General features: G+C 43.5%; 1 protein-coding gene across 1 annotated transcript; it reads right to left on the bottom strand.

Annotated features, from left to right (window-relative positions):
* On the bottom strand, positions 1-27,130 carry LOC310775212 (signal transducer and activator of transcription 5B-like). Its single transcript, XM_083635316.1, has 19 exons — positions 27,008-27,130; positions 25,592-25,742; positions 24,557-24,713; positions 23,154-23,243; positions 22,744-22,921; positions 21,445-21,575; positions 18,717-18,868; positions 18,221-18,376; positions 17,783-17,962; positions 16,289-16,376; positions 15,743-15,865; positions 15,182-15,274; positions 13,637-13,843; positions 12,367-12,461; positions 11,734-11,876; positions 9,074-9,229; positions 7,981-8,032; positions 7,553-7,660; positions 1-4,182 (listed from the first exon to the last, which is right to left on the bottom strand). The coding sequence occupies exons 2-19, from the start codon at positions 25,717-25,719 to the stop codon at positions 4,059-4,061; spliced, it is 2,361 nt and encodes a 786-aa protein (XP_083491442.1). The 5' UTR covers positions 25,720-25,742; positions 27,008-27,130; the 3' UTR covers positions 1-4,058.

Below are 27,130 nucleotides of genomic sequence, written 5' to 3'. Positions count from 1 at the left end.
ATAAAACTTTTATTTGTATTTCGATAATCCCAAAATAAAACGTAGCACAATATGGAAGTAAACATTTCCAGGACATTAACAGGACAGTTTATACAAGACTGCGATAGCCGACAGACATATTGCAGCAAGTTAAGCTACAGTTGAATTACACATAAGACAATCTATACATTATGTAAAGGAACATTCCGCCGATTTTCAATGCAGTTATTTTTCACATAATCTCACACATATTCAAAAAATGTAAACAGTTTTGCAGACATTAATTTCGTTTGACAGTTATTTAGAGTTGATTTGAGTTAAGGTGTGGACCAGTGATGTCATTTGTGCATGAATGCCATCACTGGTCCACACCTTAACTCAAATCAACTCTCAATAATTGTCAAACTAACAATGACTGTCTGCAAAACAGTTTACATTTTTCAGATATGTGTGAGATGTGTGAAATAAATCAGCATTGTTTTTCAGTGGAGTGCCCCTTTAAGTACTGACTTGATTCACACACAATGAGAATATTGCTGCATTAACAAGAACATAAAAAAATGCTGGTGCGAGCATCAAAGTGCTTGTTCACTTTTGATGGTGTTACATGATTGAAATATCTGCTTCGCTTTCCATTTGACAAGAGGCAAAAATAAAAAGTTGAGAAAAGTAGTTCATCTACACTCTAGTTGTCGTCTAGCATGAACAAAGGATGCCTACATTTCACTCTGCATTTTCCTGAGCTTGGCCGTGTCGTTGATAAGCAACTGATTCGTTGTGCGTGAAAAAGGCATGAGACAGTCCTTGGTTGAGGCCGGTAGAAGAAGTACAGTGCTAATGAAAATGGCTTCAAAACATGTCCTGTATGGACAATCCTTGCTGTCATAAGGCACAGAGAAATAGCTTGACAGTCTGTTTCTTGAGAGAAAATTAACAATTGATATTGAAAGGATTGCTTTACCCGCAGACATACATGCGATTTAGCAGTCTTCATCTACCATGAAGGTCCATATTTTGACACAATATGGCTGTGGATGGTGGCATGATAATGGAAACTATTGAGAAGCAGCGTTGGCCATATAATCAAGATTCATCATGAGCTACTGTCTGATTATCCTAGCAAAAAATAACAGCAGCACTGAAATACGTATTAATTAAAAAGTACGAGGTATAAGCAGTTGATCAGGCATGTTTTGACATAACTGAGCCTTGTCCGTCACGCAGGATGTACAAGTACAAGCTTTTCACATTAAAGGTTCCGTTTTGACAATAAGAAACGCGCACGTGCATGATGTGTTAAGTCCCCCCCGCCTAAACGTTGTCATTTTCCATAGATTCTTCTAGCTTCCAAAATAAACACTAGATGGTGGATTTACTCTTAGTAAAAAGACGACCACATACAGTACACAATAGAAATAGAGTTTGACATTTATGGCCGAGGGTCATGGAGCTTGGGCATAATGCGACGGGTCAGGATCGGGTTCAAAATATATTCATGTATTTTTTCCAGTTTTGAGGTGCAGTACTGCCAACCTGCCACTGTAAGACATGCAAGCACAATACAAACAAAACTGTTCCCAAACGAAGACATCTGGATAAAATGGCACTTACTCTGACAAAAAGACTGCTGGCACAATTTAAACAAATCACTACATTACTGTATATGACCCAAGTCCTAAAAAAATGGCACTTCTACAGATTGGATGCTTTTTAGAATTACATTGAATGATGAACTTCAGATTTCCCCCTTGAAATAGTATGAGGGAACATTCATCATTCTATTTCTACACATACTGTAGAACTAAATCGTCTTTTTCATAGTGAATCTTTAGGCATGATTCAAGATATGTGATTGTGATATTCAGATGGTCCCTTGGCCTGACCGTAGTGACCCGGGTGACAATGGAATGCATAGTTCTGGCTCTTTGGCAACGCAAACACCAGAAAAATAGACCTACTGCTAATTGTGAAGTGAATGGGAGCCATAAGGGGTTTGGAAATACATTTTGATATATTCCTGATATTCCTCCGATTTCCCCAGATAATCCTTAGGCTATATGTAAGTGGGCTCTGCGTTTTTGGCCTGCAACCTTTGTCCCACATTGTTAGGTTTGTGACTCGATGATGTAATCAGTGATGGTCACTTGAGCAATTGTGATGTCACTGATGATGTCACAGATCCTTTTATTATGGGAGTAAGTGCGTTTTTGGTCTGCAATTTCTGTCCCACATTGTGATGTTTGTGACTCGATGACGTCATCAGTGATGGTCACTCGAGCAATTGTGATGTCACTGATTATGTCATAGATGAAGGTCGCCATGACCGAATGTAAATCTTCTATAAATAAACTGGTAATGAAGTCTATGCAATGTGTGGACTCTAATTTTGATACTACTGATCACTCACTGATGTGAAGTTGAGCAATTGTGTGCTGAGTGATGTCACTCGAGCACCCCAAGGGGCCGACACCCTACTTGTTGTAGGGCACCTATCTTCTCGTCTTACCATCAGGAATATGACAAATAGGCAAATCTCCCAAAATGTTGGCGTGTTCTTTTAAGACCTATCTATCTATCTATCCATCCATAAAAAGGGAGCATGTGGGCAATGTTTGTTCTCTGTTTAAATTTTTGTCCCACTGATGATGTCATAGGAGGCATTGTGACATCATTGTGTCATCAGCGGCCGAGCTGCGGGCAAGGCCGCTTAGCGGCTGAGCTGCGTATACGAGCTGCAGGGCCAGCTCAGCGAGCTGCAGGGCAGGCGAGGCCATGTAGCGGCCGAGCGCACGCAGCGGGCGAGCCTAGGAAACGAGCGCGCGTAGAATGCGAGATCCTTAGTATCACATAAAAGCAGAAATTTTAATTTGAAGGTTCAAAGCTTGGTCAAAGTGTTAAAATGAATAAACTGATTAATTTTATGTTGCCAAAATAGCGCCTGAGACTATTTTACAATGTGTTACAAGAACATCAATGCTGGTTTGAGATTGTATTACCATCAGTGTATATGGCCTTAAACAGTGGCAAATAAAACATAAAATGTTATGCAGGAAAACACCAAAATATAACATTTACAAAAATATAATCCCATTTTGAGTACTTTGTTTTTTCAGAGCTACTACATACTACAAAAAAATGAAAAATGACATGTATTAGATGACAAGTCTTAATTTGGCAGCTATCTATCTATCTCTATCTATATATATATACAATAGAGTATGTCGGCTCTGTTTCAAGTTCTGTGTTCAGCCACAGCTATGCCGTTTTACGTGCGATCGGGCTGAAACCTTCAGGGTATATAAAGGGCACCCGTCCGGGTCACCTGACGGAGCCGGATTTTTTTAATTAGGGCAGATTAATTTCCCTAAATGCCCTAAGGCTGAGGCTATAGTTCAGTGATGATGTCATATATAGGCATCATTGTGACATACACACAAGAGAGAGACTGAGGGAGAGCAGAGGGAGAGAGACTGAAGGAGAGGGAGAGAGAGAGAGGGCACGGATCTGGGGGGCGTAGCGGCTGAGCCCATAGCTCGCGAGATGCCTAGATAGTCAAATTTCCCAATGTTAATTATGTAGCGGGGACACAAAACCCTAGAAAAATAAAAAAAATTACAGAAAAGCTAGTGTACTGCGAGTTTCCATTGGTTCAAGTGGACTCCCACCTAATAACTGATCTGCATATGTGTACAAATGCAAACTTAAGACCGACAGTATCGCTCAGTTTTGTGTAAAAACTGCATCGACCCGAACCAGCTGGGCACTGCAGCCCTTTAATACTACGGCAGGCGGGATGGGACATAAACACCAGCCACCGCCAAATACTCTTGATAGGAAGTTTGCCTGCTCTTCCACTTTGGCAAATTAGACAAGAATTAAAAGGTCCTGCTTTATTCTAATAAAAATCGAGTTGGCTTGTAAACCTGTGAAAGTGGCTAGTGAATTCTGTCACATCTGCCACAGTGATGGATGGACAAAGACAGTGAACGTCTTGGCCTGGTTGCAGAGCGGCGGGAGTTAACAGGTGTGGGTGGTGTTGCTGGAGGAAGGGTGAAGGTCTGATGCGGCTGGTTCCAGCTTCAGGACTGCTGACTGCTCCACTGGTTGGCCATGGGCCGGGCTAGCAGTTCCTCCACGTGACGGGCCACGTCCATGGGGTCCTCCAGGTCAAAGTCTCCTTCCGCATCCAACATGGTCTCAACCCTGAGAGGACCACAGCAGAGAGATATTCTTTGATATATGTATATACAGTATGTCTTCGCTTTTACCCTTTTCATGGGGGCCATTTTGTGTCAAAAAGGCAGGGTAAACACAGGTGCAAGCAAAACACTAGTGAGGGTTTCCAACTTCCCTGATTGGAATTTGTAAACCTTCATTAGTGTTTTACTTGCACCTGTGTTAATTCTGCCTTTTCGACACAAAATGGCCCCCATGAAAAGGGTAATTTAATCTATTGTAATTTAAACCTCAAGTTCTTTCAGATCTTAGTTTAGGAATTTAGCAAAGAACTACAACTGTGGAGTGCATAAAAGAACAAAATGCATTTAACACATCGACTGCCAGCCGTTTTTTTCTTGCTGTAGGTAGCTTCTGCCAAGCCGTTTTTTGAGGATTGTGGCTCATTTTACAAGAGCCGAGGATTATTTTCTGCTTGGAGTTTGTGAACATACAATATCTCAAAAGTACTAATAGAATGTGTACTTTCTCTGTCTAAAAGAGTTAGTTTGTAGAGTTAGTAGTTATGTAAGCATTAGCAGTTGAATACAGCATGGTTTTAGCGTCAGAAAAAATATTCAGAGATAAACGGCTTTTTGTGAAATTCGATAGAAATGTCACTTTAACCATTCATTTTTGGCTCTCTCTCTCTCTCTCTCCCTCTCTCGCTCTCTCTCTCTCTCTCTCTCTCTCCCTTCCTCTCGCTCTCCCTCCCTCTCTCTCTCTCTCTCTCTCCCTCTCGCTCTCCCTCCCTCTCTCTCTCTCTCCCTCCCTCTCGGGAGGGAGACGCACTAGGTTTAATCCTAGTGAGAGGGGGAGAGGGAGAGAGAGAGGGAGGGAGGGAGAGAGAGAGAGCGAGAGAGAGAGAGAGAGAGAGAGGGAGAGAGCGAGAGGGAGAGTTGCTTCAACTCCTCCCTCCGTGGGCGTTCTTCTTGGCTGCAGCGGCCGTCACAAGCTTGTCACCAGTCTGAGTGCTTTGCTGCTGTCCTGTGCCTGTCTGCACGGCCGCTGTTTGAGGAAGTCGGCATGGACTCGCTCGCTTCTTGGAGTTTTGGTTGAGAGAAGCTTTTGCGATTCTGGTCATATTTATGCTGCGTGTTTCAAAGTGTGTTCCACCTGTAATGTATTATGTAAATTTGCAATCCCGCATCGGCAGCAATCAGCGCGAAAACGAGAGCGTTTTCCCCCATCCATTTTCATGAGAATGGCTGGGGTGAGAATGGCGTGACAAGTTAAAAAAATGCTTGCCTTCCTCTAGTCAGGAGAGCACTGTTGCCACTTAGTGGGTCGGTGGAATGGGTTGTAAGCGTTCGGTGGCTCCAATAATTATATAAGAGATGTAAAAGGGTTAGATGCACATCCCACGGTCAAAAAAGACTCAACTCGTCGTTGGCAGTGAACAGCTGGATTGTGTTTGACGACTCAACTCGTTCTTGGCAATTAACGTGTTAATACGTCAAAATATTGGAGCCACCGAACGTGTACAACCCATTCCACCGACCCACTAAGTGGCGACAGTGCTCTCCCAGACTAGAAAAAGCAGAGCCAAAACTGCAGGGGAACGCGCGATGAAACCATTCTCATACTGTAGAATGGATTGGCGAAAACGCTTTCGCGCTGATTGCTGGCGGTGAGGGATTGCAAATTTGCATAATAGATTACGGGTGGAACACACTTTGAAACACGCAGCATAAATAAGACCAGAATCGCAAAAGCTTCATCAAAGCTCTCAACCGAAACTCCAAGAAACGAGCGAGCCCATCCAGACTTGCCCAGCGGCCGCCAGCAGACAGGCACAGCAGCAGCAGCAACAGAAACGAGCTTGTGACACGCCCGCTGCAGCCAAGAAGAACACACACGGAGGGAGGAGTTTGAAGGAGAGGGGTGTTTCCTGCTGTTATGGAGGAAATTACTGTTCAAAACTATTGTTTAGATGTCTGACGTCTTACTGATGCCAAAAATGAATGGTTAAAGTGACTGTTCTATCGAATTTCACAAAAAGCTATTTATCTCAGCTTAAATTTTCAGACGCTGAAACCATGCTGTATTCAAGTGCTAATGCCTACATAACTACTAACTCTACAAACTAACTCTTTTAGACAGAGAAAGCACACATTCTATTAGTTCTTTTTAGATATTTTGTGTTCACAAAATCTTAGCAGAAAAGAATCCTCAGGTCTTGAAAGATGAGCCAGAATCCTCAAAAAACCCCTCTGGCAGAAGCTACCTACAGTAAAAAAAAAAACAGCTGGCAGTGAATGTGTTAAAACGGCACACCACCTCTAACCTTTCTACAAAGTTTTGTGCTGTTACATGAATCCGTTTGGTAATTTGGGCGCCTTTTTGTGATTGGTCACGGCCATTGCCACGGGGCGTGGAACGTTCATCAGTTCTAAGTTGGCCCATGGGCCATGACTTACATTTCTACAAAGTTTCGTGCAAATCCGTTCATAACGTTTTGAGATATCTTGGTCACAAACAGACAGACAGACAAACAGACAGACAGACAGAAACAGACAAACAGTCTATAACTTAAAAAATACAAAATAAAAAAATATCGGCATATCGGCCAACATATCGGCCGATACCGATATACCTGTTATCGGCCAATATCGGCCGATAATATCGGTGGACCGATATATCGGTCGGGCTCTACTTTACTGTAGGGTGGTCCTTCATGCAGAACCAGTTCAGTCTTTACTGCAGAACATGCAGAACCAGTTCATGCAGAACCATGCAGAACCAGTTCAGTCTTTACTGTAGGGTGGTCCTTCATGCAGAACCAGTTCAGTCTTTACTGTAGGGTGGTCCTTCATGCAGAACCAGTTCAGTCTTTACTGTAGGGTGGTCCTTCATGCAGAACCAGTTCAGTCTTTACTGTAGGGTGGTCCTTCATGCAGAACCAGTTCAGTCTTTACTGTAGGGTGGTCCTTCATGCAGAACCAGTTCAGTCTTTACTGTAGGGTGGTCCTTCATGCAGAAGGGCCGTGAGATCCAGAAGTCATGTGCTTGTAAACGGATCAAACTTAATCAAAGCTCAGTCGGGACGTTTTAAAAAGTTCTCTCCGTGTTACAAAGTGATTCACTGTATCTCCAGTTTGTTTCACTATGGAGGATAATGGGGGGAGAGCGTCATTTCCGGGAAGTTGGAGGTTTGTTAGCAGCCGTTCTTGCGGGCGGCCATTCAAACTACTACGTTTGACAAGGAGCCGAGACTCCCGTTGGTGGCGGTAATAATGCAGCAATTTAAATGGCACCAAAAAGTAGATTTTTGCAGTTACTCATGGCTCATTTTGACGGGTAGAGTACTGTATTATTATTTGGTGTGTGAATAAATGAATGCAAGTGGTGTGCTTACATAGGAGGGTAGATGCTGAAGCTGTTGGGGTGGCCAACAGAGGGGGAAGCTGCCTGGTCCATGAATGTGGGATTGACCCCAGTGGGTTCTGGATTAGGTGTGGTGAATCTAGGGAAGAAACAAGACACAAAACACTGAAGGAACTTCCACCATAACACTGAAACAAGTTCAAGGTGGACAATGATTCCTTCTGTGGGTGCCTAGCTGATAGAAGGCTGTTTGAATTCCACATATATAAAATAGGCCACCTGAAAACTAAATTCCTTCACGAATGATAGTATGAGTATGAGTTTTATGACAGTTGCTATCATTAGGATTCTAATACTCAAATGGAGCCTTAGGAACTTGTCATCCATTCAGTCGAGTCAGATTGACATGAGTGTTTTGGGGTGGGTTAGGTGGCTTGTGGCTGAGGAGGAGAAACTTACTCTGGCACAACTTGTTTGATCTGTGGTTTAACGTAGCCGTCGACTGCTTTCGCTGCAACAGAGACACAATGCCTTAAAATGTGCAGGTACATTTCAAAACCCTATATCTCAAATCACAGCCGCCCCCGCCCCCACATGTTCCAGACAGCCTACTAAACAAGGATTATTAGTGTTGTGCACAATCTCTGCTTTATATGTTTAGATTAGAATCCCCAACATGCCCAACATTTCTGTCCACGACTGCTTTGTAAGGGATACTAATGTACCCCGGCTCCAGGGGGAGTCAAGACCCCTCTGCTTTGGATTGGGCTCTTGACTCCCCCTGTTGGGGTTTACAGGGATTAAAGCAACAACAACAAAAATCATTTGACTGAAAACATTTCCAGGCCTGAAGTAGCTATTTCAGGCTTTTTAGAGTGTCTGCTTTTTTCCACCGTGCGCTCGCTTCACACAGGTTTCAATCAGAATCGACTATTCAACAAAGCCGTGTAATAAGTAGATTGAGGGCACAAAAAGCACAATGTTTGCTGTCATTAGTCAACCCTGGTGGTTACATACTGTAAGTGCATTCATTGAAATGGCAAATCTGCCATTGGGTACAAACTACAAAACGGCAATTTATTTTGAAACATACTAACATGCTTGAATTTAAAGTTGACATTTATGTATTGAGTGCATCTCATCACTCTTGGCCCCTAAAACATGTTAAAATGCAATTATTTTCAAAGAGGTTTGTGGTTTTGACCAAGCAGCATTGATATGCTCGTGTGAATGAAAATGAGGTGGGTGTGGCACATACAGAGGGGCGGGGTGTAGTAAATGAGGTGGGTGTGGCACATACAGAGGGGCGGGGTGTAGTAAATGAGGTGGGTGTGGCACATACAGAGGGGCGGGGTGTAGTAAATGAGGTGGGTGTGGCACATACAGAGGGGCGGGGTGTAGTAAATGAGGTGGGTGTGGCACATACAGAGGGGCGGGGTGTAGTAAATGAGGTGGGTGTGGCACATACAGAGGGGCGGGGTGTAGTAAATGAGGTGGGTGTGGCACATGCAGAGGGGCGGGGTGTAATAAATGAGGGGGGTGTGGCACATACAGAGGGGCGGGGTGTAGTACTTGGCGAAGACCTCATCCTTGGGCCGGTCAGGATAGAGGAATAGAAGGTGGTTCAGGTCACTGATGCGGTCAGCCAGGGAGCGAATGGAGAAGTCCTTGGTCGTATAAGGCAGCAGGTTCCAGACCAACCTCTCACCTAGCGATAGATAGGGACTTTGTTTATAGGAATATATAATTTATAGGAACTTGCGTACATAAAGTCATACATGGATGGGGTTAGTTATTTTAAGATATTGAATATCACAAAATCAATCGAAAACTATTCAAAATCCCATACTGATGCAACCACAAACAGTACATGGGTACAGAGACAACAGGACCACGCATTCAGTGACAGACACAGTAGCATTATCATAAAATCTCACATTATGACATATTTAGTGGAGGAATCAGAAGTGAGGATTGACATGTTTGACATTCAGTAGGTTTACATGCACAGTTATGTCGAGCTATGATTATAGCTTGTTTAGGCTATTTACTCGGACTACAGTATATATTATAGACAGTATATATATATATTTAGAACACGGCTCTCTTGAATACTCGATTCTGATTGGTCAATCAACAAGATTCACCGGTCATTATTTCTCGACAACCGACCGCTGGTCTGCCACACCTGGATTAATCAGTTGATAAGAGCATTTTGTCTGCAGACACTACTAATTAGGCCAACCAGTTGCAGCTGTGGTGTCTTGTGTGCCAATTACGAATGAAACCGCGTTGTCGTTGAAAACGCTATTAAAAAATCTATTTGAATAATTATTTTTGTCAGATTACTGAAATAATTTAGTTGTAGGCCGTGTTCTAAGCGGGATAATGTATAGTGAGCCGGTGATTACTGGAAATAATGACCTTCAGGTGAATGATTAAGCCCTCCGCTGCACGTCGAGCTCAATCATTCACCTGTCGGTCATTATTTCGCCAGTAATCACAGGCTCACAATACATTATCCCTTACATATATATATATACTGTCCTTCTCCCAGTATACAAGGATGGGTGGGAAATCGATTTCTTTATGGAATCATGTTGCCTCCGCTACGATAGGTGGCGATATGCACTTTTTCCCCGCAGGCTCCGCCAATTCTAACGACTGGTAGCAGCAAGTCTCTTAATAATGCAGCTATTTCATTTAAAAAATATGATATTATACAAACGTTTCCCCTCAAAATGATCACTTCTGACCCATATAATAGTGTGGCAGTGTGTTCATGTTGAGAGACGCTGCGCCCTGTGTGTATTTTAGTGGTGGGACATTGTTTTGCTGTGTTCTGTGTTTATGTGGTCGAGCAAGGTTGTGCTTATGTGGAGAGAGAGAGCACCGATGAACCGTTCAAACGCAGGGAATGGTCACATAACCCAAAGCTGCCCGTTGTGAGCTCAATACAGTTGAGACTAAGATATTCCATTAAAAAAATAAATTTTCTAGACACAGATTTAGCTACGACATCAACGAACTTCACATTTAGCTTTAGCTAATCGCTCCCTGGCCGCTAACATAACACTTTTACATGCTGTTCGACTTCCGGATCAAAGCCTGGGACGGGGACTTTAGCTCATGCGCTGATCGCCTCGTCCAGTTCCAGTCTGACTGGCCTGTATACATGCAGGAGTAAATCGACTGCCAATCGTATTATCTGGGTGTGTTAGTCGGACTTTTATAACTTCCATTTCAGTCAAGCTAACATGTTTACATGCATTTCAAAAGTCCAGTTTTAGGCGGACTAACGCAATAATTCGATTTTTTTTTAAGTGCATGTAAATATACTGAATGATATAACTTAAGAACCTACTTTGTTCCAGAAAGCACCCCCATGGAGGAAAAACACGAGCTACGTCCGTGCATAGGTTTTGTCTGCACCCAGGTACTCTTGGATTTTTTTGGACACACTTGAGATCCAGTCGGATTTGGGGAAGACACACTTGAGGACCATGAGGATGTGGGAAAGTTGGCACCGGCCACAGTGTATAATAAGTGTAAGTGCATTAAGTGTGAATGTAGTGCTGGTGTAAGAGCAGTAAGTGTGAACGTAGTGCTGGTGTAAGAGCAGTAAGTGTGAACGTAGTGCTGGTGTAAGTGCAGTAAGTGTGAACGTAGTGCTGGTGTAAGAGCAGTAAGTGTGAACGTAGTGCTGGTGTAAGAGCAGTAAGTGTGAACGTAGTGCTGGTGTAAGAGCAGTAAGTGTGAACGTAGTGCTGGTGTAAGAGCAGTAAGTGTGAACGTAGTGCTGGTGTAAGAGCAGTAAGTGTGAACGTAGTGCTGGTGTAAGAGCAGTAAGTGTGAACGTAGTGCTGGTGTAAGTGCATTAAGTGTGAACGTAGTGCTGGTGTAAGAGCAGTAAGTGTGTGAACGTAGTGCTGGTGTAAGAGCAGTAAGTGTGAACGTAGTGCTGGTGTAAGAGCAGTAAGTGTGAACGTAGTGCTGGTGTAAGAGCAGTAAGTGTGAACGTAGTGCTGGTGTAAGAGCAGTAAGTGTGAACGTAGTGCTGGTGTAAGAGCAGTAAGTGTGTGAACGTAGTGCTGGTGTAAGTGCATTAAGTGTGAACGTAGTGCTGGTGTAAGAGCAGTAAGTGTGTGAACGTAGTGCTGGTGTAAGAGCAGTAAGTGTGAACGTAGTGCTGGTGTCAGTGCAGCAGTTGACCTGCTTTGTTGGGGTTCTCGGCCACCCAGGCGATGGTGATGCCTCCGATCTCAGAGTCACTGAAGCGCAGCAGGAAGGTGCCGTTGGGTTTGGACAGTAGCATGTCCTGAGCCAGCTGCTTGTTTACAAAGCCAAGGATGGCCCTGTAAACCAGAGTCGCACACACACACACACACACACACACACACACACGCACACACACACACACACACACACACGCACACACACACACACACACACACACAGTAAACAAGAGTCACACATGCACACAGCACATGTCTCACACACACACTATGTTTATCATATGGTTTTCAGTCTTTGAGGCCATGCTGATGTGTGAGGCCAGTGTTACAGTAGCCTGGGTGAACCCAGCCTTCAGCATGACGTCACAGACTATGCCTGTAACGTAAGTGACTGATAGTACATAGAGCTCACTGTGGAGGCTGGGTTTACCCAGGCTAGTGTTACAGTATCTGGTATAGCTCACGCAATGTTGTCAGGCTAAGAGGTTTGAGTCCAAGCAAACACATACAAAAAGTGATTCACGCATGGTATTACAAATGTTGGCTGGTAGGGCAACTTAATACCAAACTAGATAAAACAACACAAACCCCTGCATTCTTCAGCCCTTACCCATCATTCCAGTGGGGCTTGAGATGTTTCTTCATCAGCTCCACCACTCCATCAAACCACTGCCAGAAGGTGAAGTTGCGTCCAGGCAAGCTCTCCTGTACAATCAAACATTCTGTTTTAGAGATGAATGGTATTTGTGTACAAGAACTAATAGGAGAGAGAGGATGTTTTAAATGCAAACCATTAGGAACTTGAATGCTGACATGGATATTTCAGTTTGTTTTTGACATAATGTCTCTGTCTGCTCAGTTATGCTTTTCCCTTAGCACTAGAGACTGGCAGGTTTAATGCTACCCCTGAAGAAGATAAGACACTGTTTACTGTGAATTATGTGAAATTGAAAATGAGATTAATTTTCAGCTCTACTGTACTGCATATGATGATGCAAGGGATGTACTCCTTAGTCAAATGTCCTCTATTTATGTTGACTTTTTTGAGTTGGATGATTGAGAAACTTGAGTTGTGTTTAAAAAAAAGGAACCTTCTTCATAGCTAATTGTATCTGCCAGGCCTGCAGGGAGCAAAGGCAGAAGGTTTTGTTTAGAAAGTGATCTACTGTAATGATCTGTTTTGTTGTTTTGTTGTTTGAGGAATATGTTGACTTGTGACTTAGTTGTACCACTATAGCGCTGGTTTATGTTGTATAGTGTATTTGTGTGTCTTGTATAGTGTACTTGTGTGTCTTGTATAGTGTATTTGTGTGTCTTGTAAGCCCATGTGGGCTGGGCATGACACGACAAAATAAAAACCATCAATTAGGGATGCACCGATGTGAAAATTTTTGCCGATACCGATAACCGATATTAACATTGCTGGTATGGCCCATAACCGATATTTACCGATGTCGATAAGATCTGTATAAAAACATTTCTATGATAATATAATTTTGTACATACTGGAAAAACACATGTGAACACTGTGAATTTGAAAAAGCTGCAAATTTATTTATTTCCAAAACATTTGGAAAAGCCCATAAATCATAGATTTATCACCTCTCTGTTTCCTGTTTCCTCTCAATAGAAAATGTTTGGCTGATACCGATAACCGATATTAACATTGCACCATTGGACCGATGCCGATATGTTAAAAAATGGCTAACATCTGCCGATACCAATATGATTGCCGATATATCGTGCATCCCTACAATCAATCAATAAATCATAGGGGGTTTCTATGGGTTATGGTTAGAATAACATTGAAAATGTCAAGGTAGGCCCCCTTTGCTCAACACTAGTTTGTAATTCTAACACGAGCCGAGTGTTGCCCTCACCCGGTTGAACTGGGCCCAGGATATGGTCATGGTGCGGTAGTCCTCGGGGCTGTTACTGTTGCTGGTGAAGGCCTTCTGTGCCAGGAAGCCCAGGTTGTCCTCTGACAGGCCGCGCCCGCTGTGCATCTCTGCCTTGTACTTCATGTCCAGAGCCTCACACAGCTGAGGCCACAGCACCTTGTCCGGTACCATGAACGGCACCCGGCCCTGAGGGGAGAGACAGGGAAGGCTGAATCAACACTGGAGAGGACATCACGTACCCGTGGAAACAACGTAGTCTGGGTTCAAATCTGACCCAGAGCCTTTGGCACATTGGCATTCCCCTCTCTCTCCTAATCTTTTCTGTCGCTCTCCACTTTCAACTGCCGAAAATGGCAAATATAACCTTAAAGAGTAACTGGTCGCATACATACAGGGAAGCAAACTAGCCACCTTTAGGTGACAGTCATCTTTTAATGCCAAAATAGGGAAAAACTTATTTGCATGCAAACTCATGGAGTGAAAATGGTGACACCAAAAAAAACTAGGGCAAACACAAAACCACTCAAATCTTTTTTGGCATTAAAAAGGTGACTGTCATGTAAAGGTGACTGGTTTGCATCCCTGTTTATAATAATATGTACAATTCAAATAAATTGCCCTAAAATCTCAGGATTTGGACCTGAATCCACATTCCAGTCCATAGTCTCTTGTATACAAACTCCCTGCCCACTGGAGTTTCAATACCACTGTGTGTGTGTGTGTGTGTGTGTGTGTGTGTGTGTGTGTGTGTGTGTGTGTGTGTGTGTGTGTGTGTGTGTGTGTGTGTGTGTGTGTGTGTGTGTGTGTGTGTGTGTGCATGTGTGTGTTTAGGTATTTCAGCAAGGTGGGCAGGTGGGGGGGGCAATGGCTGAATGAATGAACCATGACTTAATGATGTCGGTTAACAGCCGAGAACGTCTCTGGCCGGTCGGTTAAACAGTTGCATGTCGATTGCATGTCGGTTAAACAGTTAATTTGCATATTAATTTGCATACAATGGGTTGCCACTCTGTCGTTTTTTTCCTCCTTTGTGGGAAGCAACCTACGTATATTAAAACATGACACAACAGTTAAACTAGCATTATATAGGAAATGAAAGCTCCTGCCACTGCCAATAACAACATTAATTTAGAGAAAGACTGCTAATCCCAGACAAACGATCAAGTAACTTCAGTTACTCTTGGTTAGTTTCGTTATTCTTTGTTAGTTCTGGGCGTGTGGATTTACTTCGACAATGACCGTTTCCAGTAACTTTGTATTATTATTTCACTGCGTGGTGAGCACACAAGTCACTCACAACATGTACATGTGAGTGTTTCTGGCGCTGTTGGAATGTGTATTTTGGGCGACTGAACGGGAGTAGGCAGCTGTACCGTTCACTACCATTGTAGCGCTAAAATAAGTAGCAGCGGATGACATTATGTTATCAATTCCTACCAAGCAAGAGTATGCAAGATAATATGAAAATCAAATATTAATAACATTGATTTATGTAAATAGACCTTCCAGGAGCAGCCAACTCACCGGCTCTGCGAAAGCGTTGTCCCAGAGGACCGTTGCTGTGGCGTTGTTGTCTTGACTGCCGTGGACAATCACTACCACAGGCAGTGATAATGTCTAGCAAAGGAAAAACCACAAGTCAAAAGAAGAGTTCAGGGGAGAAGAGTTTACTAGAATTACTCAAACTATCCAATTTAGTGAGCGTTGAATGCGACGACTCAATTGCAAGAAAAGCGTATAGACATTACACAAAAAGTTATGTACAAATAAAACTATTAACCTGAGTTTGTCACGATTATAAAAAAAAAATTGAGTTTAAATTCCTAATTGATATTTCAAAAATATATGCTGGTTATATATATCATCCTTCAAATCAAGATAATAAATACAAGATGCTCTGGGTAAGAACGTCAGTCAAATCAAGATAATAAATACAAGATGCTCTGGGTAAGAACATCAGTCAAATCAAGATAATAAATACAAGATGCTCTGGGTAAGAACATCAATCAAATCAAGATAATAAATACAAGATGCGCTGGGTGAGAGCGTCAGTCAAATCAAGTGGAAAACGCCACGTTGGATTACTTTGACGTGGAAGACCAGCTCGTTGCCGCCCACGCTGAACTGAGACTCGAACAGCACCGTGAATTTCTCCTCCGTCACCGACTCTGCACCTCGACGGTCCGAACGCTTGATCCTCTTCAGTGACTACACACACACACACACACACACACACACACACGACAAATCCAATGATATCTATTTGACACTAGAGCCAACAGCTTACATTACAATCAGGGCCAGGGAACTAACTTCCAGCAGTCACAGTATCTGGTGAAACCCAAAATTCACATACCGTATAGAACAAAGATGTAAGGTTGGTATCTCTACTTCAGTCTGACTACAACCTGATTCTGAAATTAAAATATGAATAGAACGCTGCCCTTGGAGGGGAAATTGGTGGTCCATTACTAAGGAAGGGTTACCTATCATATCAGTGGTGGACGGCACTGACTGGACCATATCAGATTTTTAAATAAAAGCCAATATTGTATCGTTCTAACCCCACCAATAAAGACAACAGATTCCTGGTTAATCAAATGTAATGTGAACACTACAGAAAGCGCTTACCATGTTCCTGAAGTGAGCACTGAGGGTGCCGGTGGCCTGGTGGTACTCCATCACACAGTTGTTGTTGAGGATTTCTCCACTGCTGTCACTACCGGTGCCGCGTGACATGTTCAACAAAGCAGGATTACATATTTAACCAAAGAAGCTCACATCATGAATCAACTGCCCCGAAACAATCTGAATTTGTTCAATCATTTGCAAGTATTAATAGTATCCCAATATTCCCATTTAGCTTTACAGATTCATATAAGCATAACATAATACTATGTTATGAAATGTCTGAGGGCGTTTTCACACTGGGAACAATTGCTTTCATTCTGTGCCCGAGTACGATTGCCTTCTCCCCTGCTGGTCAGCTTTCACATTACAAATTTGTTCCGTGCCTGGTCACATCCGCCAATAAACACAAAAAAGAAGAAGAGCAGGCTAACGTTCATGAAGTTAGATTTCAACATTTGCCAAGTGGATAATGTAGAAAGTATTGGAGTGGACGAGCAGTTCATCCTATGGTTTGGACTTTCGTTTCTGTGATCTACTACAAGAGGTAAATACAAGTTTGTGTCTTGGTATTGACAGAGAACAATTAAGTTACATTGGCTTTATTTACATAATCAATAGCTATAAAGTAGAGACACATAGTTGTCTGGCACACTCAGCTGTGGCATTCACCCCTGCTCTCCCTTCCTCTTTGCTCCACAGGGTCACGTCCTCTGCTCCTAGCCAAAACAAGATCTTTGACCAACCGTTAATGTCACATAATGTCACTATATATTGCAAAGGCTTCCATCAATAGCCTCAATCAACAACACTGTGAGTGACTCTTATTTTATTTAGATGAAAATCTTTGAGATTATAACTTTAAATCAGGATTCTGAGAATAAAGTCAGAATTCTCAGATTAAAGTCAGAATTCTCAGATTAAAGTCAGAATTCCTGCAGGAAAAAAGAAGCATACTATATACTGGCGATGTCACTTATGATATTATCGATGGTGTACCGGAATTTGAATGTCTCGGGTCCCTAGATTTTTGTGATGTCAAAGTAGGGTCACGGACCAAAAAAGGTTGGGAACCCCTGGGATAACTGGTCATCACACAGTAAATACATAGCGGTCCACTTCAGTGTTTGGGTACACTTGTGTTCGCACTCAAGTGTACAGTCCCCGGGCACGCCTGAAGCTTTCCCCAGACCACCTTTTCAAGTGGACTCGGGGACGGTTCGCTGTTCCGCGCCCAGCCACGGAACGTTCACACTGATCAAACTAACCGGACCTGGGGTCACTTCGGGGACAAGTGTCCCCAGTGAGAAACCACCCTGAGAGTACATAAGGAACGATATGTAAATATGTAAATATGTAATATTTTGGTTTATTTTATGTTCCTTGCTTGTTATTGAAGTCGATATTGCTTCAGGCTTATGTAGTGATTTGTGTGTGTGTGTGTGTGTGTGTGTGTGTGTGTGTGTGTGTGTGTGTGTGTGTGTGTGTGTCCCTCACTTGCGCATGCTCTCGTTCTTCAGCAGAGCCTTGGCCTGCTGCTCGCTGACAATGGCCGCCTTGACCTGAGGCGGGTTCATGTGGACGTTGAGCTTCCCGCCCACGAGGAGCCGCACCGTGGCCGCAAACTTGGTCTGGGTCTTTAACACCTGGGGAGGCTGCTTCTCAATGATGAAGGTACTAGAGACAGAGAGAGAGAGAGAGAGAGAGAGAGAGAGAGAGCAGGAGAGAATGGACCAGTTCACAGGTGTCAATTCATTGAACTCAATGAAGGCAAAGTCCCTGCAATAAATATAATTTGCAGCCAAACTGCTTTGTCTTATCATTCTGTTTATACGGACTAACTTACGGAAAAGTGGACCCGTGACTTAATAACTGACAAAGCCTTTGGCCTTTATTAGAACCATAAAACATCACAATCCTATCCATGGTTGCTACCTGGTAACCAGGGCGGAGATGATCTCAGTGATGTCAGAGTTGAGTTTGCTTAGCTGCTCCTGCATGGGGCCCGGCAGGGGAAGCTGCTGGGTTAGATGTTCACAACGTCGGATCTGCTGCCGATTCTGCCAGATCAGGTCAGCCAGTTTCTCGCACCTGGTGGACAAAATAAATGAATAAATTAGTAAATAAATAAATAAATAAATAAACAAACCTGGAAAAATATGGTTGCTATCACTTGCTGGGAAACCAAGAATATTTTTGCAAATTATGATTAATCGAATTAAAAAAGGCTCAATGACAATGGCTAAAATAAAAAAAATCCTCAATATTACACAAATGTTTACACTTAATCGAGGCAGGTAAAATTAAAATAAACCATGTTTCCTGCTAAAGTGACACTGAAGCCATTCCTGCACTCCCATTGTAAGTGGCTCTGGCTCTGGACAGGTGTGTCTGCCAAACGGCAGAAAGGTGAAGGTAATGCGGTACGTACCAGGACTGGAGGACATCCAGCCCCCCCTCAGGCGGTGCCCCGTTGCCGGCCAGCTGCTGCCTCCTCTTCCACTGGATCAGCTCTTCATCCAGGATCACAGTCTGCTGCTTCCTCAGCAGGGTCAGGCTCTTCTGGTGCTGCTCTGACAGCTCCTGGATACACAGCAGCAGCCAAATGCTGAGAAATCTTTGCCTGTGGTTTGTAACATTTAGGCCAGACACACACTACAAGACCTAACAGACTGTGACACAGAGTCCTGCGCGGGTCTGATTTTCAAGACCCGGTTCCGCCCGGCCCCGCGACATGCAGTACCGACCCCGCTCCGCGAACCCGCACATATGATCAATCAGTACCGCAACCCACCCCGACCCGGAACCGCATATATATAATAACCGTTAATCTGCAGTGCAAACATTTTGTAGTGAACCAAACGAAACTGCCACCGTTTCACACGAGGCGAACAGCAGTCTTTCTGGCCGAGACTCGTCAGCTGATGTACGTTAATTAGCTTTTAGCAGCTGCTAGCTCACTAACCAGCTGGATAGCTCTGCTATCAGACACACAGACAGTTACAGCAAGCAAAGTGACTTACCAGCTATTTCCAATATGTCCGGTATAATCCATACTGCCTTTATGATTGCTGTTGGAGGAACGTAAATCCACGTTGGGATGAGACCTCTCCACTTTCACGGTATCCATCCATGACATGTTCTTGCCTGTTGCTATGAAAACAGCCAGTGTGTATGTTTGACTGGAAGCTAACGTTAGCCTACTATATTATCTGTCCGACTCGTATTGTCTCCAATCAATCACCTTGACCGCAGCTGAGTTTTGAATGTTTTGTGCAGTCCATATAGCGTCACACATTGCACAGTATGCGCATACTTGAAACGATGCCGGTTATGTAAACAAACTGCGAAAACGTGCGTCAGAAACTTTTCTCCTGTTCGAGTCAGACCAGCTGCCAGACACACCCCCTGCCTCCATCTGAGTGCAACAGAAAAACATACATGGCTCATACGTTGTCGTTGTTCCACCCGCCGCCCGTCCGCATTTATTAATTTTTACCCGCCGCCCGACCCACCAATTTACAGAAGTGTATTTTTTACCCACCCCCCGCGTTTTTTTGCGGGTACCCGGCGGGGCCCCGCGGAACCCCGACCCGGTGCAGGACTCTGCTGTGACATCACATAGTTAATGATAAGCTTGTATCGGGTTTTTTCTCCATCTTGCGTTGAGTTGTTGACCAGCTCATACTACAGGTATACATCAGATTGTTAAATGTCCAGAATCAAATGTGTTTGAAATAATGGTGATATTCATGGCTAGATCTATAGATCAGGAGGTAGGATCTGCATAGAGTTAATAGGGTTGTCGATCAAGACCACTTACTGGATGATCGCTTGGTTAGGTGCAGAAAATCCTGACTTTCAAAACCCAGTTTGTACACCTAAAAGCAGTTTATTGTGTCCCCGGCTTTACCATGCTTTACTTTTTTGCAGATAGACACTTATTTTGTTCTGAAAGTCTAGCTGGCTGGTAAAATAGTGAAAGTGGTCGTGAGTTTTGGGATGGATTTATCACCCACTGTGACCCATGTGATCTGTATGACAACAAGAAAGGTAGTTTCTATTCCTGATCAACATGCACAAATATACGGTAGATAAACACAGATGCTGATACACACAAGAATTTGGTATCATCAATAATTAATCAGTTCGAACAAAACTTAACTTTTCCACCCCAAGTAATTAAAAAAAGTTTGTTGCATCATGGTAAAAGAAGAATCTATTTCTTAAATACTGTACAACTCACTCAGTCTCCGCACTGTGTGTTGAGCAGCATTAACGATTGAAAAGTATACTCTTTAATAATAATAACGACAAAAATAATAATAGATAGGACTTATATAGTGCTTTTCGAAGTACTCAAAGACGCGTAACCTTTAAGTTACCATTACAACACATGCCAGTTTGGAGAAATTGTGGAATTTTATATTTTTTTAACAAACGTTTTCAGAATAGGAGATGGACTGTCTGTCAGGGTCACAGAGTTGACAGAGTTACAGAGCCAAGTTACTGCATCGCTAAATTACGAACATGATTTACAGAACGATACTCGTCGATTAACTACTTCCTGTATGTTGTTCCGGCCATGCCGATATTGTGACGCTGCCCCAGTTTACGTATTGGAAACAATGGCACGACAATCTACTGCTTTATTTCAGAATAAGAGCATATGGGGAGGGGGGGTGAGAAGGCAGGCAGAGTGCCGGGTGATTGTTCTGGTGCGAGGACACACTTTGCAAACAGAGTAATTTTAACATGCAGAAAGTTAGCTCCTTATTTTATGGGGGCATTAAAAGCCCTCGTCATCCCAATTCCAAGGGCAATTTTAGATTTTTTGCAGGCATTTTGCCCCGAGCCCCCACTCATTTCCAAACATGATTAGACATCTCTGTAAATGTGTGCGGGAATTTCCCGCATTAGAAGTGCTAAATTTGTGGGAATCAATTAAATTATACGCAATACCCGCAATCCCGCGGTGAAATCCGGGCCTTGACATGTTATTCATTAATATCCATTTCATAAACAGAGATGCCTGCATCCTCCAGAAATCTTGCCATAGATAGCTAGCAGCTTTGATAATTACGTGTACCATCACCTGTAAGTGCCAATTCATGACCAAAATCCTCTTTGTTTGCATAGTGTGTGTTGTGCCTCCCTACCAGCCTGTATTTCTGTAGTGTGCTGGCTTCTCTGGTGAGCCACGTGTCCATGGTGGCCCTCTTGCTCTGTAGGGTGGTCTCCCGCTGGGTGCGCTCTGCAGCGGGTAACGAAGCCAGACTGCTCAGCTGGGCTAACGAGGAAGGAACTAGTATTAGCGGTAGGGAGGACATTAAGAAAAACAGAAGCGAGCAGGACAACAAGGAAGGTAAATGTGTCTATGTTTGAAACCAGCAGCCTCCCTGGCAGCAGATAACACATAGCTTCCTGCCCTGATCTGGTGCATTCAAAATAAGCATGACATGAGGTAGAAGAACCATAGAACAGGGCCACGAAAACAGGTGCAATCACACCCACAGTTGGTTTCCTTGGGTCCAAACAAGAACATGGCCTGGCCCAAACTGAACAGATTGGTTGGGGTCAGGTACAGAATCAAAACTCTAAACCAGATCGAGAATTGTGGTTGAACCCAGAACCAATCGCATTGGTTTGTTTGTGGTACTTGACTTTGCAAAAAATCATGTCAGTAACACTCATGAGATAACAGTACAGATATTCAATTACTATCCTAGTGCCATTAAACTGAAAGTGCCGTCTGGGGACCCCCATTGGCCATTTAGGGGGTTTTCATCAAATTAAGGAATAGTTTCATTTCATGAAACTTAATTCACTATTAATCATCCCAATGAGAGAATGTATAAGAAATGTAATCACAAGTTTCACTTTCATCACTATATTTCCCCATTTTACAATAAAGAAAGTTATGCAACAACAAAACTTGTCTCATATCGGCCCCTGGGACTAGAACTTATCAAATGGAAGTCCATAGTTCATATCGGCCCCTGGGACTAGATCTTATCAAATGGAGGTCCATAGTTCTAATGAGGGACTAGATCTTGGAGGTCCATAGTTCTAATGGGACTAGATCTTATCAAATGGAGGTCCATAGTTCTAATGAGGGACTAGATCTTGGAGGTCCATAGTTCTAATGTGGGACTCGATCTTATCAAATGGAGGTCCATAGTTCTAATGAGGGACTAGATCTTGGAGGTCCATAGTTCTAATGTGGGACTCGATCTTATCAAATGGAGGTCCATAGTTCATATCGGCCCCTGGGACTAGATCTTATCAAATGGAGGTCCAGAGTTCTAATGAGTGTTTGTTTGTGCTCTGTGACATGAAAACATTTGAGAACCAGCCAGACCTCACCTAAAGTCCATGGAGAATTAGAGATGCAATGATCTACCTGTGTGCATGTGTGTGTGTGTGTGTGTGTGTGCGCGTGTGTGTGTCCCTCTCACCCTGGATGCGCAGGTTCTCCTGGTATTGAATGATGAAGTACTCCTGGCTGTGCTGCAGCTTTCGCAGTTCGTTTTCGGTCTCTTGCGTGGCCAGGCGAAGCTCTTCGAAGGTCTGGTTGATCTGCTGGTGGCGCTGCGACAGGCTGTCCATGGCCTGCCCACCACTCCCACCGCTGGCCTAAACAAACATCAAACAGGGGTGGGACACGGACAGACACACAGTGGTCGATTAGAGACAATGGAACTTACGTCAAGTTATTTCCATTTAAAAAAGGTCCATACTTTCTCCAGATCTGACTTTCTTGACTTTCTCTGTTAAATGGGGTAAGAATGACCAACATAGGTTTTTGAAGATCAACGACTATATTCTCTCTGAACGTACAAGGCTGTACATCCCAGGCAACACTTACATTCGTAGCTTCTTGCACCAGCCTCTGCTCTGAGCGGAGAATGTGTTTGATGCAGCGCACCAGCTCCAAAGGACAACGGTCATACGTACTCTGAGGAGATAAGACGCACACACACACTTGATCATTATTAATCAAACCCTTCAACACTGCCGAATGACATTCTTAGCTAAAACGCTTACCCTGGTATCTAGCCCCATATGAACCGCAGTTGTCAGCACTCCATATGGGTCACTCAGTCTGGACGCAAGCCCAACCACTGGCGGTTATTCAGGACAGGTACTGTCCGGGATGCCTGATTGGCTGGTCGATGTGGGTGGCGGGACTTAACGTTACCGATGACGCATTACAGAGCGCTGCAACAACACACCTGTATGTTAAATAGCTAGCTAGCTGTTAGCTACGTTAGCTAAGCCCACTACTGCTGCTGTGCTGTAACCACTTCACCAACACCGGGCTCAAAACGCCAGTGTGATTGACCAAATGTTTCTCTTGTTAAGCAGTCGGAGTCACGCTCTTTCCAGTAACCCATCAGCTTGGAAATCCGGTTGTTGAGCTGCGTGTGGCTTGTTGCAGCTAAAGTTAATGTTACCGGTAGCCGGTGTAGATACCAGATGTAGCAGACAAAGAGTATTGAAGGCAAGCGTACAAAGCCTGTGTTTTTTTTTACAACAGCCTAGTGTTGGGTGGTAATATTGTAATAATACCGTATGCTGGGGTATTTGAAAATAGCAACGTATCCGTTTCAATACTGCCATTAAAAGAAAAAACGCTGCAATGTGCGAATATAATAAATGACAATGCATTAAGAGTGGTTGTCCAGCACCACTGTCTGTGTGGTTGAAGATGCTATGGAAGTGATGGCATAACTTTTTGTAAACAATGTTTAATATGTGTCAAATACTTAATAGCCTAACCTGTCAAAAAAGACTAACTGTTTGGAATCATCATAATCGCGTGAAGCTGAAAGTGTTGATGGCACAGAGAAAACACCAACAAGCTGCAGAAAAGATAGGCTATGATTATGATTTAGCCGCACGTCAAACAAGCATCATTCTGGAACGAAAGTGATTCTGAATGCAGAGTCGGGCACCAAGCGCTTGTCATTTTACTATTGTCATTTTACTATTGCATTTTACTCTTGCTTGCATTTTACTATCGTTTGTCATGTAATGTGTAATTGTTTGGACCCCAGGAAGACTAGCGGTCGTCTTGGCGGCAGCTAAGCTAATAAACAAACAACTAAACTAAAAGGTGAACTTTATTAGTATAACTTGCAAAGGAGAGTTTTGGTGTCCCATGGTCTGCTTCAGAGCCTTTCCCACCAACACTGCCCATCATTTTGGGACATGAAAACGATCATATCAGTCTGACTTTACAAAGCTCATCACACAGCGATGTCTCACCTTGAGCTGGCTGGCGTAGTGGCCAAGCTTGATCTTGAGCAGGAAGCCATCCTCTCCAACCTGGTGCTGGGCTTTCCTCTGCAGCTCGGCCACCAGGTTGTCCAGCAGACGCTTGGCCTTGGCCTCCTCTGCTGGGTTGTCCAGCTCCACCGAGTCCCTGGAAAGAAGAACACAATCATTTTTCTACCATTTTAACCTATTCACAACCACTGAGAATGAGTGAGCAGGTTAGATTGTCATGCTCAAGATACCTAAATGTTTATACTTAGATATAAGGATACATTTCTAAAATGAGTCCAAACAAAGTACTCTTCACGTGACCAGTATGGTTTTACCAGGCTAATACATCCATGAAAAAATGTTAGACATAGCATCTTTTAAAGCACAATACCACTAAATTTTAGCCTGATAGACTGAATTGTCAACTCGTTACACTCATTTCCACCTTCTAGTCTGAAATTGCCCTCTGTTTAACCAATTTCTATAACCAATCCTAACCACTAGAGACCAACAGATCCGCCTCAATCTTATGTTAGCTACTCCAGTCGAGAGAACGTAAAAAAAACACATCTCTCCCTTTAAATAAATGCCTTTTCAAGCAGTGTGCAATTCGGATTTCAAAGCAATTGCTAATTTTAATCAATTTAACACAACCACTTGACAACGGCTTAGTCCCGCCTGTTCTGCTGTTTATTTACACTGATTGGCCTAACGTTAGTCCCCCTCGGTACTGATTGATGGTGAATTGCTGGTGAAACTGAAGAAAAGGTATTTGCCAGACCAGAAGCAGGCAAGACCTAAACTCTGTGGAGTGGGCGGATTCGAAGGTCTGGACCCAGGCAATTGGAAGTTAATGTATTGTTTCTATAGTCTACGTTGAGGTGGCTTTTCCCTGACAAGAATAAAGTCACAAATATAGGCTAGTGGCAGTTTCAAACCAAAACAATTGTACAGGGCTTCAGAAATCCATATAATCTACTGCCAATCATGGCCCATCATGAGTCTTAGAACTAAAGACCTGGGCCTAGTGCGTACCAGAGCTGGCTCTCGATCCACTGGGCCAGGTAGTGTCGCACCTCTATGGGGAAGTGCTGGCCGTACAGTGCCTGCATCTGGTGCAGCGCCTCACCCTGCAGCTGCTGGGCCTGGATCCACACCGCCATGGTCCTCCTCTGAATCCAGGAGACTGAGCCAATGAGTCGAGAGAGAGGATGAAAGGCACAATAAAATACAATACAATACACCGAACACACTCCTATAACAGTGTTGTGCAGTCCCCAAAGGAATTGTTTTCCTTTAATGGTATTCTCAATAGCATCTTGGATAATTCCCTAAAAATATACACTTTAAAAGCCGCGGCTTATTCACAATCACTTTCATTCCAGATCTTTATTGTTATTCTAGAATCTAGATCAAGTGAAATTGTGTGACTTCTGCAATGTCAGATTTTAATTTGCAGCAAATGGAGAGCGACCTTTTCTTTTCTGTCCAACTATCTTGCAAAAAAGGGGGCACGGTGGCACAGTGGTTGCGCTGTCGCCTCACAACAAGAAGGTCCTGTGTTCATTCCCATGTCCTCAGTGCCTACGGGCCCAGGTGGGGTCATCATAAAGGGCCTTTCTGTGTGGATTTTGCATGTTCTCCCTGTCCTTGGGGTTTCCTCCAGAAGCCCCCGCAAAAAAACAAACAAACAAAACAAAACAAAACAAAATTTGAGTGAGGGAAGCTTCATACCGTACAGTGCTGCAGAGAACACCAAACCCCATTCAGAAATTTGTGAATTTCTCTTTGCTTATCAGCAAATATACACACCTTGACGCGTTGAACGTGATGTATACATGTATTAAATTATTAATCGTCCACTCTTCAATACGGCCTAATAAAATACGGCATACTACACCAAGCAGCAGCATTAATTCATTATCGTATCAACTTTTCTTGAGAAGCATGCATGTTTGCAGGTAGCTATAGGGAAGGCATTTTGGCCATATATTTGACAGGTGTTTGAATCGAGTTTGGCCTGACACAGGTGAGGGAAGCTTGCTCTTCAGCAAGTTGCTTAGCTAACGTAGTATTTTTTCAGCATGACAAGTTGGCGAATCACTGGCCGTTTGGCTGTAGAAAAGCAACTTTAGCAAACTTACAAATAATATCTTAGTATTGCTGAACAGGTAGGTGTGTGTGTGTGTGTGTGTGTGTGTGTGTGTGTGTGTGTGTGTGTGTGTGTGTGTGTGTGTGTGTGTGTGTGTGTGTGTGTGTGCGCGTGTGCGTGTGCGTGTGCGTGTGCGTGTGCGTGTGTGTGTGCGTGCCTGGTTGGCGTTACGTTTGTTACTTTTTTGGAAAACGGCGTAGCTAAGCTAACGTATCCCACTAGCTAGCATAGCACGAAAGCTGCATCCGTCCAAAACTTTAAACTGTCCACTTCCATGCGCGACAATTAACTTTACTTACAGTTTCCAGTTGGACCTCACACCAACACCATGGGCACGCAGCAGGCAGCAACACACAGGGGGTCCTGGCTGTCTAAAGTATCTGTCACATCGCCAACTGGACCAGTCGCCTCAGTGTTGCAAC

The sequence above is a fragment of the Poromitra crassiceps genome, assembly GCF_964638095.1.
Source record: "Poromitra crassiceps genome assembly, chromosome: 4".
In the NCBI taxonomy this organism is placed as follows: Eukaryota; Metazoa; Chordata; class Actinopteri; order Beryciformes; family Melamphaidae; genus Poromitra; species Poromitra crassiceps.
Note: the sequence above shows the minus strand (reverse complement) of the source record. Positions and strands in the feature narration are given on the sequence as shown.

Bases quoted from the DNA above. Each gene is read 5' to 3' on its own strand.
- LOC310775212 (XM_083635316.1), bottom strand. From the start codon at position 25,719: ATGGCGGTGTGGATCCAGGCCCAGCAGCTGCAGGGTGAGGCGCTGCAC. The intron at 23,244-24,556 runs GTGAGACATCGC...TTATCTCCTCAG, and splicing joins ACTACGCCAGCCAGCTCAAG to AGTACGTATGACCGTTGTCC. The intron at 12,462-13,636 runs GTGAGGGCAACA...TTGATTGTACAG, and splicing joins CCTGGGCCCAGTTCAACCGG to GAGAGCTTGCCTGGACGCAA.